Source organism: Nannospalax galili, unplaced genomic scaffold (genome assembly GCF_000622305.1).
Source record: "Nannospalax galili isolate Female #2095 unplaced genomic scaffold, S.galili_v1.0 scaffold653, whole genome shotgun sequence".
Taxonomy (NCBI): Eukaryota; Metazoa; Chordata; class Mammalia; order Rodentia; family Spalacidae; genus Nannospalax; species Nannospalax galili.
In genome coordinates this window covers 1,715,499-1,730,335 of record NW_008334077.1, presented here as the reverse complement: position 1 = coordinate 1,730,335, position 14,837 = coordinate 1,715,499, and the positions used below count along the sequence as shown (strand labels likewise).

The window sequence follows — 14,837 nt, the reverse complement described above, 5'->3', positions numbered from 1 at the left end:
AAGTGCCCACAGTATCTTAAACCAATGAATTTGTGAGTCTATGAGATTCTATTAAAGACACTGAGGGTGCCCTCCATCCCCCAAGGAGGCCAGCCAGAGAAAATAAACTGTCATTGAGTCACCACATAGGCCCAGTGTTGTTAGCTGCCCAGGTCACTGCTGGAGTCCAGTGTTCAACTGCTTCAAAATCACTTATCTAATGACCACATCCCAGAAAGCACAGAAGAAAACATGCACTAAGACATTTATTCTGTTCCAGGACACTGTTACACAGGGAGGGAATGGCTGTGTGGCCCCGATCCCTCCCACCAGGTCTTGTTGTTGGAGCTGCTTGGCTCACTGAGTCCCTGTGGCCCAAGTGTAGCTGTGTTCACACAAAGTTCTGAGCAATAGCCAGCACCTTGGAGTACTCGCCTTCCCTCCGGCGCAGGCTGCTGGGGATAGGTATTTTAATTCGGGTCCCTATAGGGTTCCCATTGTCCTCAATGAGGACCACGTTGTTGGAGTCAAACCTGGGGGTCATCTGGGGGCCAGGCATGCGATGCCCCACGATGAGAGCCTTCTTCTTCTGACCCTTGATAGCCAGCAGGATCTGATCTCCCACCTTGCCCACCCCATTCTTGTTATAGACGTGGATGCACCGAGGAGGACGATGGTATGGAGTGTTCCCCAGGGCACTGTTGTCCACCACGCGCACCCGAGTCATCTTCTGGATTGCGCCAAGGCTCCCAGAGGTACTGGTGAGAAAGAAAAGACAGTCTAAGACCTGCATGTCTCTGGGTCTCAGGCACAGGCCTCAGAGAAGGTCAGTCAGCCACACATACAGACACACACTGCAACACAAAGTCAGGGTTTATGAAAACTAAACTGTACCCATTTCCTTGTAATTAAGAGCCTCTACGACAGGCATGCTGATGCACACTTGCAAGCCTAGCACTCAAGAGGCTGGAGGCAGGAAGATCACAAGCCTGTGGCCAGTCTGCAACAGTGAGACCCTCTCTCATAAACCAAGAGCTGGTACTGTGTGTCAAGAATGCATTTTTTCTGTGACAACAAACTTTGTGGCAGCCTTTGCTTATAGCCTATGGAGGGCTAAACGAATCTCTGTGGGCAAGCCTCCGCCCTGCCGATCCGGCAGAACCTGCTTCCCAGGGGCACTCCTTCCAGACTCTTCTCACCTGCGTGTCTGGGAGCCTGAGGACTCTGTCAGGGAGTCTCCTGACACAATGTCCAGGGAAACTGGAAACAGCCAAGATAACAGCCTTTTGATACTAGCAAGGGGGTCTTGCTTTTTTTTTGAAATGGCATGTTCTATCTTGCCCAAACAGGTCTCAAAGTCCTGAACTCAAGTCATCCTCCTGCCCCAGCCTCCAAAGATGGGAAGATGTGGCTAGAGCTTGTGGCACCCACACCACCATGCCATTGAAAAAGGGTTTTGTTTTTAGAGTGCCTGACATTCAACACCCCCACCCAATGTTGGTGTTCTCCAGTACAATCCCAGGACCTCCCAGCACCTCTTCTTTCTACATTCCCGTCACAGTCAATTAGTAAATTCCATCTCCAGGTTCATGTCTCTCCTTTGCTCTAGTCCTGTATTTTCTTCTCCAGAGCTCCACCCAACAGTCCTATATACACTGTACCCTCAAGAGGTCCCACGACCTGCAAGTCACCCCCGTCCACTGCAACTGCTGTTCCTACCCAGGGAATGGCTTTTCCAAAGACTCTCTCCCTGTACCCTGCACCCTCCCTTCCCTTTCTCCCCCCTTAGCAGCTCCAGCACCAGACCTGACAAAGCACTCAGCAAACCTCTATTTGCTCTAGTATTATTGTTTACCATATTTCTCCTCTTAAAACTTTCTTAAAATTACATTTATTGATTGCATGTGGGTGAGTGCACAATTGCCACAGTGCACATGTGGAGTCAGAGGACAACTTGGCAGGAGTTGGTTCATTCCTATTATGTGGGTCTTGGGGATCAGTAATCAGGCTTAGCTGCAAGTGCCTTTACCCACTGAGCCATATTACCAGCTCTCATCATATTTTCTTAGTGTTGGTTGCTTCAAGGTCATGTCTACCGCCTACCATGAGAACTCTTTCACACTAGAAGCAATTCTTACTCATCTATGCATGATCAGCCCTAGGCAGAGCTCAGTAAAGGTGAGTGGCATGTGGGTTCAATGGCAGGGTACTACAGGTCGGATGGGGCCCATGCTGGCTGGATGTCTAAAAGGAAAAGAGAGGGTGCATACTTCTGCCATGCTTCAGGTTTTTGCTAACAAGCATGGACTGTTTTTCTAATTAAAAGGAAGTTTTGCTGGTCTTGGTAGTATAAGAATGTAATCCTGGCTACTTGGGAGGCTGAGGCAGGAGGACAGCAAGTTCAAAGCCAGCCTGGACAACAGAGTGAGTTCAAGGTCAGCCTGGGAAACTTGGTGAGAGTATGTCTCAAAATAAAAGTAATGTAGGGATGTCATGGTATACACCTGCAATCCCAGCACCCAGGAAGCAGAAGGAAGATCACCACAGGTTTGAAGCCAGCCTGGTCTACATCACCAGTTCTGGGCCTGCCAGGGCTATATAATAAGATTCTGTCTAAAAAATAAAAATAAATAAATAAATAAAATGTAAAGAAAGGGCTGGAGACTGTTGGTTCAGTCTCCAAAACAATTTCACTATGTAGCCGTGGCTGATCTGGAACTCACTATGGAGACCAGGCTGGCCTTGAACTCAATACAGATTAGCCTCCAAAGTACTAGGATTAAAGGCGTGCATCACCACGCCCTGCCTTACATAGTAAGTTCCAAGCTATCTGGGGCTACAGGGAGACCCTGTTTCAAAACAGACAAAAAAAGAAAAAATGGGTTTCAGGTTAGTGAACTGGTTAATCAGTAGGGTTAGTGGGTAAGGTGCCTGCCACCAAGCCCAACCACCAGAATTTGGTCCTCGGGCTCTACAGAGTAGAAGAAGACCAATTCCTGAAATTGGCACATGTGCCTACACACACACACACTCTAAATAAGTAACAATTTTTTTTTTTTTGTCTTTTTGAGACAGGGTCTCCCTGTTGCTTCAGCTGGCCTGGAACTCACTATTCCAGGCTGGCCTTGAACTCAGAAAGAGAGACCTGCCTCTGCCTCCCAAATGCTGGGACTAAAGGTGTGGGTCACCACACTGGGCTAACCAACAATTTTTTTAAAGGGGATTTTAAAGCCTTGGGGAATGACAGGACCAAGAGTTGTCACTCTAAGAATTTGGCAGGGACTGAGAGCAGGAGTTCCCCCACAGGCCACTCCCTATGGCACCCCAGATGGAATCCTCACCTATTGGCCCATCTCCCCTCCCCCACCCTGACCAAAACCCAGCTCAGCTGATTCCTTTAGCTTTCCCTAAACCCATGGCACCTCTCTGAGTTTCTCTCCTGTTCTAGTCAGCACAGGATTCAGCCCAATGGAGGCCTGCACAAGGGGACACTTCTTAAGAACTCAACCTGCAAAGCTACCTGAAGCCACGCTGGGTGAGCACTCTGCTGGCATGGGCCAAGGGGCCCCAGAGCCCAGGTGGGACAATCATGGGATCCCAAGATGGCAAACCTGCAGGAAAAGGGAAACAAAGATGGATTGTCAAGCACAGTCCTTACTCACAGTCAGTTTTCTTTGGGGATTTGGGGGGGAGATGGTGTACCACAAGATCATTAGTCACCAAATATAAATCTTAGTGGTTAAAAGATACACCGATGATGATTAGATAGAACTCTAGCTCCCAGTTCTGCTGAGTCACCTTTTCACTAGGGTGAGGACACTGGGCCAGCCCTCAGCAGCTCTGCTGTTACAAACCAGCACAGAGCAAGGGCTCCTCACTTCCACAGGCAGCAGAAAACACCAGTCCTCTGGTGCTCCTGAGTGGCCACTACTTCCTAAGAGGGCCACTAAACTGCCATTTCCCTTTGTTGACGCTTGGGTGCCTTCTGAAACCCACTTTAAGTTCCTAAAAGGAGGAGGATGAGCCAAGCCTGGTGGCACAGGCCTGTAATCATTAACTACTCAGGAGGCTGAGGCAGGAGAATTTCCAAGTTCAACACCAGGCTAGGCTAGGCTACAGAGTAAGTTGTAGGCTGGCCTGGGCAACTTACCAAGTCCTTTTTATTAAAAACTTTAAGACCAGGTATGGTAGCTCAAACCTATAATCCTAGCAGTTGGAAGGTTGAGGCAGGATGAGGAGTTCAAGACTTGTGCTACACAGAGAGCTCCAGGCCAGCCTGAGCCACATAGGACCCTGCCTCAAAAAAGTTTTTAAAAAGGAATTACATTTAGGGGCAGGAGAGATGGCTCAGCGGTTAAGAACACTGGTTGTTCTTGCAGAAGACCCGGGTTCGAATCCAAGCACCCACATGGCAGCTAACAACTGTCCATAACTCCAGTCCCAGGGAATCCAACAGCCTCTTCTGACCTCTGCAGGCATTGCATGCAACACAGGTGCACTTACTTACATGCAGGCAATACACGCATACACATAAAAAAATTAAATTTTTTTTAAAAAAGGAATTACATTTAAAAACAAACATGGGACTGGAGTGATGGTTTAGTAGCTGCTCTTGCAGAGAACCTGGGTTCAGTTTCCAACATCCACGTGACAGCTAACAACCATCCCGAATTCCAGTTCCAGGGTACCTGACACCCTCTTCTGGTCTGCATGGGCACTGCACATATGTGGTGTACTTACATATATGTAGGCAAAACACTCATACACACAAAGTAAAAACAAATACATCAAAACCAAAAAAAATTTTTTTAATGCTGTATTTTTATGTGTAAGGGTGTGCATGTATGCAAATGTACTTGTGTCATGCAGTGCCATCTGAGGACAGAAGAGACCATCAGATCCCCTGGAACTGGAGTTAATGAATGGTTGTCAGTCACCATGTGGGTGCTGGGATTTGAACCCTGGTCCTCTGCAAGAACAGCCAGTGCACTTAACCATTGAGCCATCATCTCTCCAGCCCCAAAACCAAAAATTGTTTAAAAACACAAAAAGGGTTTGGAATATAGTTTAGGGCAGGGTACTTACATAGACCCTAGGTTCAAATCCCAATACCAAAGGGAGAGAAAACAAAAGTAGATTACCAAAGCATCTTCCCAAGTTGCCTGCCACTACATCACCTTTCCCCCAAATGTAAATGCCAGAACACCTGTAGAGCCCAAGGTTGGCAACGAAGAGCCAAGGCCACCCTTGCCAAGATACTGACCAAAGTCTATATTTGGGTTAGTCTCCCCAACAGCACTGTAGCATGGAAAAACTCCTGCAGGCAGGACACCAGTTTACAGAACCTCAGCCCGCTGCTCCCTAGCACCCACAAACACTGAAGTCACCTGAGCACCACTAGGCATGGTGAGGAAAAGCCAGCAGGGGCTCCCAACAGCCTGCACCCAGGCTCTTGCACCTAGATGCCTGGCTGCAGAGGGCGCCACTGCTGGAGAGCCACACCTGTGCACTGGAGTATTTGCACACAGTTTTGCTTAGGGAGGCTTCAAAACACCTCAGATAAGACTTTATTTAATAAAGGTGGGAGGGATCCCCTATTGGCTTCCACAGGAATACCTGGGCATTCCATAAATACCTGTCAACTAGCACCTGGCCTCAAATCCCAGTTTATTCCCACGTGAAGAGGTCAGTTTTACTAACTAGAACTAACTAGTGGGCAAGTCATCCAACTGTTTGGCCCAGGGATGAGCTATAGAGAGCATCTAGCACAGGGCTGGGTATCCAGTGCCTGTCAGGAAACTAAGATACAGAGACATTTGGGGGTTTTTGTAGGGCCTCACCATCAGTCAAGGGCAGAAACAGAAGGCAGATGAGTCCCAGCCTGAGGTCATTCCCTTGAATCCTGCCGTCTTGCTCTGCCCTACACAGCTGCCCTCAGGCTTTGAGTTATCTGGTCCCTCCATTTTCTTTATGAACATTTGTCAGAGTGGTTACAAAACACATCGCATACGAGGCTAAATGCTTCACACTGTCATCTGTTGAAGGCTCACGAAGATTCTGTGTAGTGCTTATTATTACTGGCCCCATTGTTCTGTGAAAGGAAATGAGGCCCTGAGAGGTTAAATCACTTGGCTGAGGCAGCACAGTGAGAAGGGACAAGGCTGAAACTGGGGCCACAGTCATTGGCTTCCTGAACGCTCGCACTTACTCAAACAGGAGTAAACATGGCAGCTTTAAACATTAATGTTTCTCCAACTGTTAACTCACTCTTCCATCAAGAATACTGGCACAGCTCTGCTCCTTGCATGAGACGTGAGCTCTCAGCTTTCTGGTCCAGCCACCTCCTGCCATACCACCTACCCCATTACGGACTTTCCCTCTGGAAAATTTGTGGGGTGGGGGCCAGAGAGCTGGCTCAGCAGCTAAGAGCACTGGCTGCTCTTACAGAAGACTCAGGTTCAGTTCACAGCACCCACATGGCAGCTCACAACCATCCATAACTCCAGTTCCACAAAAATCCAACGCCCTCTTCTGGACTCTGCAGGTATTTCGTGCATGTGGTGCACTTACATACATGCAGACAAAACATTCATATACATAAAATCCAAAAAAGTTTTTTAAAAGAATACTGACATTACATGTACATTTTGTTTCTAGCCAATTTGGTGCCTGCTGAATCCCCTGAAATGTACATCAATACCTGGTGAGGATTCACTTTAACCTATCTAAGAGATTTTGGTTTGTTTTGTGGTGCCAGGGATTGAACCCGGGGACTTGAACACACTTGGCAGGCACTCCAGAGCCAAGCTACACTCCCAACGGCCAATCTAAATTCTGGAGACAATCTGTGATGTGGTAGAGGAGCTCCATGCTCTAAGCAAGAACTAAAAATGGGCACAAAACCACCATGGCTCTACAAGCAGCCAGTCTGCTCCCTCAAACCCCAGCCAAGCTGTGCCATCTGATGCTGGCAGGCCTCCAGTCTCACTCCCAGAGGACAGGGGTTCCTTAGGTAGTCAAAGATAAGTTGGGCACAGCCCACATTCCCACTCCCGAGGTCACAGCACACCTCCTGATGGGGTACCATCATAAACCCCAGCACACAAGGCCCCTTCTAATTCTGCAGGGGAGTCCACTAAGGCCTCCCCAGCACCTTGCTCACAAGTGACCCCTGAGGCCCACACCCCTCTCTGCCCACTCAAGTCTGACCTGACTCCAAAGCTGCAGCCCCTCCTACACAGGGGGACACCTCTGTATCCTGTGCGGCAGCCTGTCCTACACAGGGGTACACCTATATCCTACACTGATGCTGCAGACCCTCCTACACAAGGGGGACACACCCTTGTGATGGTGGAAATGTCTCTGAGTCAACATTCACTCTGTAGACACAGGCATGGAGTAAGCTTGGGTACTTCCTTTTTGGTGCTGGAAGCATCCAACCTAGGGCCCTGGAGGCACTCTAACAGAGCCACATCCCAGCCCTGGATTGATTTTATTGTACCGAGGATTGAATTCAGGGCCTCACAAACACTAGGTAAGCCCTCTACCACTGAACTGAAGCCCCAGCCCTCTCTTCACTTTTCGAGACAGCATCTCACAAAGTTGCCCACACAGCACTTGAACTCAAGATCCTTCTGCTTCAGCCTCCAGAGTAGCTGGGTTCACAAGCATGTGGCACCAAGTTACCAGGTCCAGCATGCAGGGAATTCTGGCTGTCCCATCCCATTCTCCTCCCTGCTACTTAGTACCCTAAACTCACAAACAAAAAGTAACCCACAGCAGTAGGGCATCTGAATGAGTCACACAAGGAGCTCCACTTCGGTGGCCCTCAAACACAGGAGTCATGCCTCCAGGGAGTACTTCCATTTTCACAAGAAAAGGCCCAATTCAATGACTTTCACTGGCTTTAATGGATCTGATACTGATAGCAACTTCAGGCCCCAAATGACAACAAAAGACATTCCTGTGGGCTTAAAGCACAAGAGTCATGTAGCGCAAGACTCACATCGTGTGTCCCTCAAAACACAACTGTTCTTCAAAGCCAGTAAAAGGCCTCAGGTCCTGAAAACAGTAGGAATGCAATAAATATTTGTTGAAGGAACTAAATGAGGCAGACTCTCACTGACACTCAAGGCTCCAGAAAAGTGCAGAACAGTCCCCCCAGTATGGGATGAGACTGAGACCAGGACCTCCCAGGCCAACTGCTCTAGGAGCCCCCACATGCCAGGATGGTGCTGGAGGTGGGTGGAGGCCAGGCTTTGTCTGCAGCTCCCTGGAACCATCTCCCAGTCTGGTGTGGATACTGCCCGCCTTGGAAAGCATTTCACCTACTACTGAATAACAGCTTCTGACAAGGGAAGAGCAACGGGACAGCAATGGACTTTAAAGAAAGTCTGATGGGTCTTGGTGTTATCCAGCGGCCTCGGGGCCTGGGGCTCAGCAGACCTGGGCTACATGAAATGCTGGGTTTCATTTAGAACCTTGAGATTGTCCAGGAGAGTCACCTCAGCATTTCCTTCTTTACAACACTCTCAGAGTAGATTCTAAGGTTCTCTGGAAAATTCCAGTGCCACAGACTGCCCTTCGTGTCACTTCCTGTTCAAGACCAAGCGTTATCCTCCCATGTGTATGAATCAAATCCTCTCCTTTAAGGGGCAAGGTGGGAATAATACCATTTAAGAGGAATGCCCTTTTCCCATCTCCTTTAAACTGTAAGGTCTCCTTTGGGTTGCAAAGACAAGGGATTGCAGAGACACACAGGTGAGCTGTCCCACCAGGCTCAGCGCCTGCAGGTCCCACTGGAACGCACGCTCTGCGGGGGGCAGGGGCCAGTACCAGCCCCATTCAGTGCTCCAGGAATCATAACTGTGTAACAGAACTGAACTGCAATTCAACCTGCAGTTCAACATTTCTATGCTGGGGTGTGTGTGTGTATGTGCACACTCAGGTCCTTGACTCTGGCTGGAGAGTTCATTTAGCAAGTTTTCATATACAAAGGCTGAGTTAGAAGAACGAACAAGGAAGAACTTACATGTGATATGCTTTGTGGAAAGCTAGAAAGTACCATCACTTGAAGGTTTTTATTTTGTTTGTGTGTGTGTGTGTGTGTGTGTGTGTGTGTGTGCATGCGCGCGCGCACGCACATGTCATGGTGCACAAGTGGAAGCCAAAGGACAACTCTGTGGAGTCAGGTCTCCCCTTCCACCTTCAGGTGGGTGCTCAGATCTTCTGATTGGCAGGGCCTTTACCTGCTGAGCCACCTTGCCAGCCCTGTTTACTTGAGTTTTAAATATCAATACAATGTAATCAGTAGATGGTCTCTCTGCATAATTAGACTTAGTATCACAAATCTAGATTTTATCTCCATCTAAATTTCAATCTTCAGGGGTGTGATATGTTATATACATTTTTTTCAAATTTAATTTTGTGGGGGGGGGCATTTGAATATGTGTGTTGGCAGAGATCAATTTCAGGTGTCATTCCTCAGGAGCCATTCAGCTTAGTTTTGAGACAAAGTCACTAAGATCCAGTGCTGGCAAATTAGGCTAGGCTGGCTGGTGAGCCCCAGGGATCCTCCTGTCTCCACCTCCCAGCACTGGACTTACAAACTTGCTCCATCATGCCTGACTTTTTCCATGGGTGGTGGGTATTGGTCGCACATCCCTTATACTTGTACAGTAAGCACTTTACTAACTGAGCTATCTCTCCAGCCCCTGTTATACACATTTTAAAGTCCTTCCCAGTGGAACTGGCTCAAGAGAAAAGAGAGGGGGGAAAGGCAAGCACAATCATAAATGAGTGTTTAAAGGTGACTCTGCTAGGATGTAACAGAATAGAGGATAGAACGAAGAAATCAAATGCTGGACTGGGATTGCAGTTCCGCAGCAGAGCCCTTGCCCACAATGCATGATATCCAGGGTTTGAGCTCCAGCACCAGGGGGTGGGAGAGAGATGTAACTCTAGCACTCAAAAACTGAGACAGGAGGATTGCCATGAATTCAAGGCCAGCCTGAAAATTCCAGACCAGCTTGCCCTACAGAATGAAATCCTGTCTCCAAAAACAATCAATCAACCAACCGTTAAGCAGGGAAAAGCAAAGGGCTGGCAGCTCTGGAGAGTCACAAAAAAGACTTCCACCCTCCCACAGAGACACAACCAACCAGCTTCTTCATTCTGGACCAACCAATACTTCTGTTTGTTGTTTAAAGATTCATTACTGTTTTCCTCCAGGACCATTCTCTTTCATGGTTTATTTTTATATTTTATGTGTATGAGCAACTTTTGCCTGCATGTATGTAAGTGCACCTGTGTCATGCAATGCCTACAGAGGCATCAAATTCCCTGGAACTGGAGTTACAGACAGTTGTTAGCCCTCTATGTGGGTGCTGGGAACTGAACCTGGGTCTTCTGCAAGAGCAGCCAGTGCTCTTAACACTAAGTCATCTCTCCAGCTCTTGTGTGTATACTTTAATTTTACAGAGTATGTTGCAATTCTCAAAGTATCCTCACAGAGATGACTTTCCTTGGTGGTGTTCCTAAGCACTCAATGGAAACAGAAAAACAAATAAGAAAAGGCAACAGTCTGAAAAAAGTAGGACAAGCTAAGGACTTGCATCATTTTGTAGATGAGGAATGAAGTCAGAAATGCTACAACTACTCAGCTACTCCACCCCGGGTTAGAAGGCACTCAAGTCCAGGCCAGGGCCAAGCTTGATCCTACCAGTACAGAGGGGCAGAGGTACAACTCAGCAGCTGTTTACCAACTAATAAAACAAATTCAACACAGAGGTGTTCTTCTCTCCCCATCCCCTTCTCATCAAGGTTGTCACACAATCTTTAAAAATACAAGAAATAAAAAGCTGCCTCAGTCTGTCATGGTGAAGCACACCAGTGATCTCTGCACTGGGGAAACTGAGGCAGGAGAATCAGGCATTAAAGGACATCCTCAGCTACGTAGAAGTTCAAGGCCAGACTGGGCTACCTGAGACGCTCAAAAAACCAAAAACAAGAAAAATCAAGCAAATAAAACAAAATAACAAAACCAGTGCAGAGTAATCATCTAGACTATACCCAGCATTGCCCAGGACAGAGCTAACAATGATGCTGACTCACCTACCCAGGTGTGAGTTTTCATAGCCTTACTACCAACGAGCAGGACTATCCCTCAATACTCTGAGGAACAATTTCTACCACAGCTGCCACTGAGAAACTTGTATCTCAATTTGGTCCACAAAGAATATACCCATGGTTTTTAATCAAATATGTTTAAAGTGTGCCTTGTTCAAGCATTGGTTCTTAGATTTGATAATTCACAGTTCTGGTGTGAGTTTTCATAGCCTTACTACCAACGAGCAGGACTATCCCTCAATACTCTGAGGAACAATTTCTACCACAGCTGCCACTGAGAAACTTGTATCTCAATTTGGTCCACAAAGAATATACCCATGGTTTTTAATCAAATATGTTTAAAGTGTGCCTTGTTCAAGCATTGGTTCTTAGATTTGATAATTCACAGTTCTTTTTTTTTTTTTTTTGGAGACAGGGTCTCATGTAGGTCTTCCTGTCTCCACTTTCTAAATGCTGGGATTGGATTCGAGGGCTACCTGGCTGTGGTGTCTGTTGCCCCATACGTTGTCAGGGTTGATATGGCTGATCTGACTAGGGGGGTGTCCCCTTCTTCCCTCACCACTCCATGCGTGTCCCTCCCTAAGCTTTGAGCTAAGTTAAAGAGGATGACTGCTCCCAACAGAAGGACCATGCTAGATTCTCCACACAAGCTCTCAAAGGTCCAGGTGCTGGGGCTGGCCCATGGCGCATCGCAATCCCAGTGCTTGGGAGGTGAGGCAGGAGGATAAAATCAAGACCAAGTCCTGGGATTATGGGTGTGTCCCACCACACCCACCTAAAGTGTCTATTTTTGTAGCTTTGTCCCTCTTCCATCACAGATGGGAAAATACCTATAACCCAGAAATGAGTTAGTAAGAGTCTTGACATGGTAAAACTCAGGACAAACCTCCCCAGACAAAGTTGACATAGCCATGTTCATATTCCCTTCCTATAGGACTTAACTGAGCTAGTGGCAAGGAGCCAGGGTCAAGGAGCTGTCAGTGTGCAGAGGATTTTGGGGGTGATGGGGTTAGAACCAAAGAGGAAATGCTACTGGGTAGAATGCATCTCTCTGCCAGACTCCAATAAGTTTGTGACCTTTAAATCACTTCTCCAGGTCTCAGTGACTGCATTATGCAGGGGTCATTGAGAAGAGCAAGGCTACATGGAAATGAAGTGCTTCACTCAAATAAGGGATCGTTTCCACTGGGGAATCCCTCTGCATTGTCCCAACAGGGACAGCTTGTTTTCATGAGGCCAGGAAAGGCAGCCTCGCTCCTCCATCTCAGAGCAGCTCCACTGTGTCCCAAGATCCTCTTCATGATCTTAGCTTAGACACAGAAAAGTGCTTCCTCTCATTTCAAGGACATAATTGACTTTTAAAAGTTTTCAACGGGGGACTTTCCTCCTCTTTATTTCCCTAGTGAATAATAAGCTCCTTGCATCTCCTGCTGGGTCAGCATCTTTCCTGACCCAGAACACACTGAAAGCCCCAAGTCCGGGCCTCTCTTGCACACTGGTTATCAACGTTAACACTGATGGTTAACACAGGCGGTGACCATGAGGCACAGGTGGAAACTGCTCAGGAACCCACATGCTCAGAGTCACAGCTGTGTTACTTTTTAAAATCAATTAACTAATTTTAAAAAATTTATATGTATGAGTGTATGTATGTAAGCGTGCCCATTCATGCAATGCCCACAGAGACCAGAGGAGGGTGTTAGATCTCCTGGAACTGGATATAGCGTCAGTTGTTAGGTTGCTGGGAACCAAGCTTGAGTCATCTGCAAGAGCAGCCAGGCTCTTAACCACTGAGTCATCTCTCCAGCCCCCTGTGTTACCTTTTAATTTAATAATAATTCAGAAAGGCCTTCCAGTAATCCTCCAGGGTCCCACAATCACATTACCATGCCCTCCGTTTCCATCTTCCAGATACCCATTACCAATGCTGTTTGGCCACAAAGTGAATTTTATTATGCCATATGGTGGGTCACACTAGTTTTATAACTATGAAACGAAGACACTCTGTAAAAGTTTCACAGGAAATACACATGTAAGAAGCTCTAGGGGTAAAAGAGAGAACCCTAAAAACATTACAACAGACCCCTTTCCATCCTACCCAATGCAACTTCCCAGAACCCATACCACTAGGCAGCCTACAGACACAGCTACACCCCCACCTTCTTACCTCTAACAAAATCTGTGTTTAGGAGGGGGTTGGCTTTTTTGTATGTCTGTTTTTGTTTGAGACAGGGTCTCTAGTAATCCCAAATTGGCCTCAAACTTCCAAAGCAGTTAGGGATGGTCTTAACTCCTGCCTACACTTCCCAGATGCTAGGATGACAAGCAAGCCTCATTGCACCCAGATGCCAACCTCCTGTCAGGGTGCATCACTGGCAATTACTAGTATTACCAACTGCGTCTTCACCATCTGAACTGACTACAAACTCAAGCTGAGGAAGCCAAGAGGTATCTAGGAGATCAACACTTTTCCAAACTTTTTCTGTGACCCACAGAAACAGTGTACAGCACCTAATACATTCCCGTGTGTGTACCTGGAGCACGTGCCAAGACACACTACTTACTGTAAGTGCAACACCATTAGATATTTTGTTTCTTTTTTGAAATGGCCATGATCCTACCAAACTGATTTAGTCACTCATGGTACTCACAGTTTGAAAGACACTGGGACAGACCAAATCTTACAGTTAAGTTCCTCCAACACAAATGAACAACTGCAAAGTTCACAAACAACAGACACACTGACGTTGTGTTTCTGCAGCCATGACTGCAAAGCCCTGGGTGCCAGCATTTCCCAAGTAACCCAAGGTGACTCTATCCCTGCTCTGGGAACCCGACAAATTCGGCCCCTTAACTTCTTAATGTGGCAAAGTTTACTTATTGCCCAGTGTAAAAAAAAAAAAAATCTTCCTCTTTATCCCCTCGAGGAACCCAAAATTAAACAAGGTGGTGTTGGTCCTGTATTTGAGGTTGTATACAAAGAGTCGATCTGCCGTTCCCTCTCTGTCTTCCCAGTCTTAATGCAAGGTGCTCTTTCTGTGGATTGAGAAACCAGGGAATCCCCTGGACCAGAGGAGTCAATCTGCAGCGTGACAGAAATGAAAGCAAGGGCTCCCTTCTCACAACACAGAAGCGTCCAGCAAACTCATCTCTAGGCTCAGTAGGAAAGAGGTGGGAGGAGCAGATAAACTCCAGGAGAGGACTCCAGAGCGCCCGGCCACTAAAGCCACCGCGCCAAGGCGTGACCGCAGCGCCCACACACCCCACCCCCGCCACCCCAGGTTCCACGTACGCATCCCGACTTGGGCAGGTGAGTGCACCAGGACGCGGCGGCGGGGTGGGGGCAGAAACCTCGAGGACACCCCGCAGACCAAGGGGAAGGGAAGACGGGAGGGTCCAGATCCGAGGCCTCACGTCCTGTGGGGACCCCTCTGACCTGTCCTCATCCACCGCCCCCCGGAGAGCACGCCTCCCCAGCTGCAGCAGAGAAAGGAAGAGAAGAGGACCAGCAGCGAGGTGCCCCCTACGCCCCATCATACCCGCACTCGCGGCCCGGGAATCTCCCGCGGAGGGCCCCGCTGTCTAAACCCCGCCCCGCGGCCTGCGCCTGCGTGCTGGCGGAGATCTACGAGTGCGCGCGCAGCCTTTACGTATGCCGGCGTGGGAGGTGGGCCCGATGGTAGCCCCGCCCCCTCTGCCCCCCTCCCTCCTCCCGCTCCCCCTCCCCCACG

At 48.1% G+C, this 14,837-nt stretch overlaps 1 protein-coding gene across 2 annotated transcripts; it reads right to left on the bottom strand.

The window, feature by feature from the left end:
• Positions 1-226: 226 nt before the first annotated feature.
• On the bottom strand, positions 227-14,771 carry Mrpl14 (mitochondrial ribosomal protein L14). Of its 2 annotated transcripts, none has more exons than XM_008829053.3 (3): positions 14,646-14,771; positions 3,500-3,590; positions 227-737 (listed from the first exon to the last, which is right to left on the bottom strand). In XM_008829053.3, the coding sequence occupies exons 2-3, from the start codon at positions 3,568-3,570 to the stop codon at positions 371-373; spliced, it is 438 nt and encodes a 145-aa protein (XP_008827275.1). In that variant the 5' UTR covers positions 3,571-3,590; positions 14,646-14,771; the 3' UTR covers positions 227-370. The 2 variants fall into 2 exon arrangements, with proteins under 2 accessions (XP_008827275.1, XP_029417459.1); XM_029561599.1 differs by lacking the exon at positions 14,646-14,771 and adding an exon at positions 14,543-14,580.
• Between the last annotated feature and the right edge of the window lie 66 nt (positions 14,772-14,837).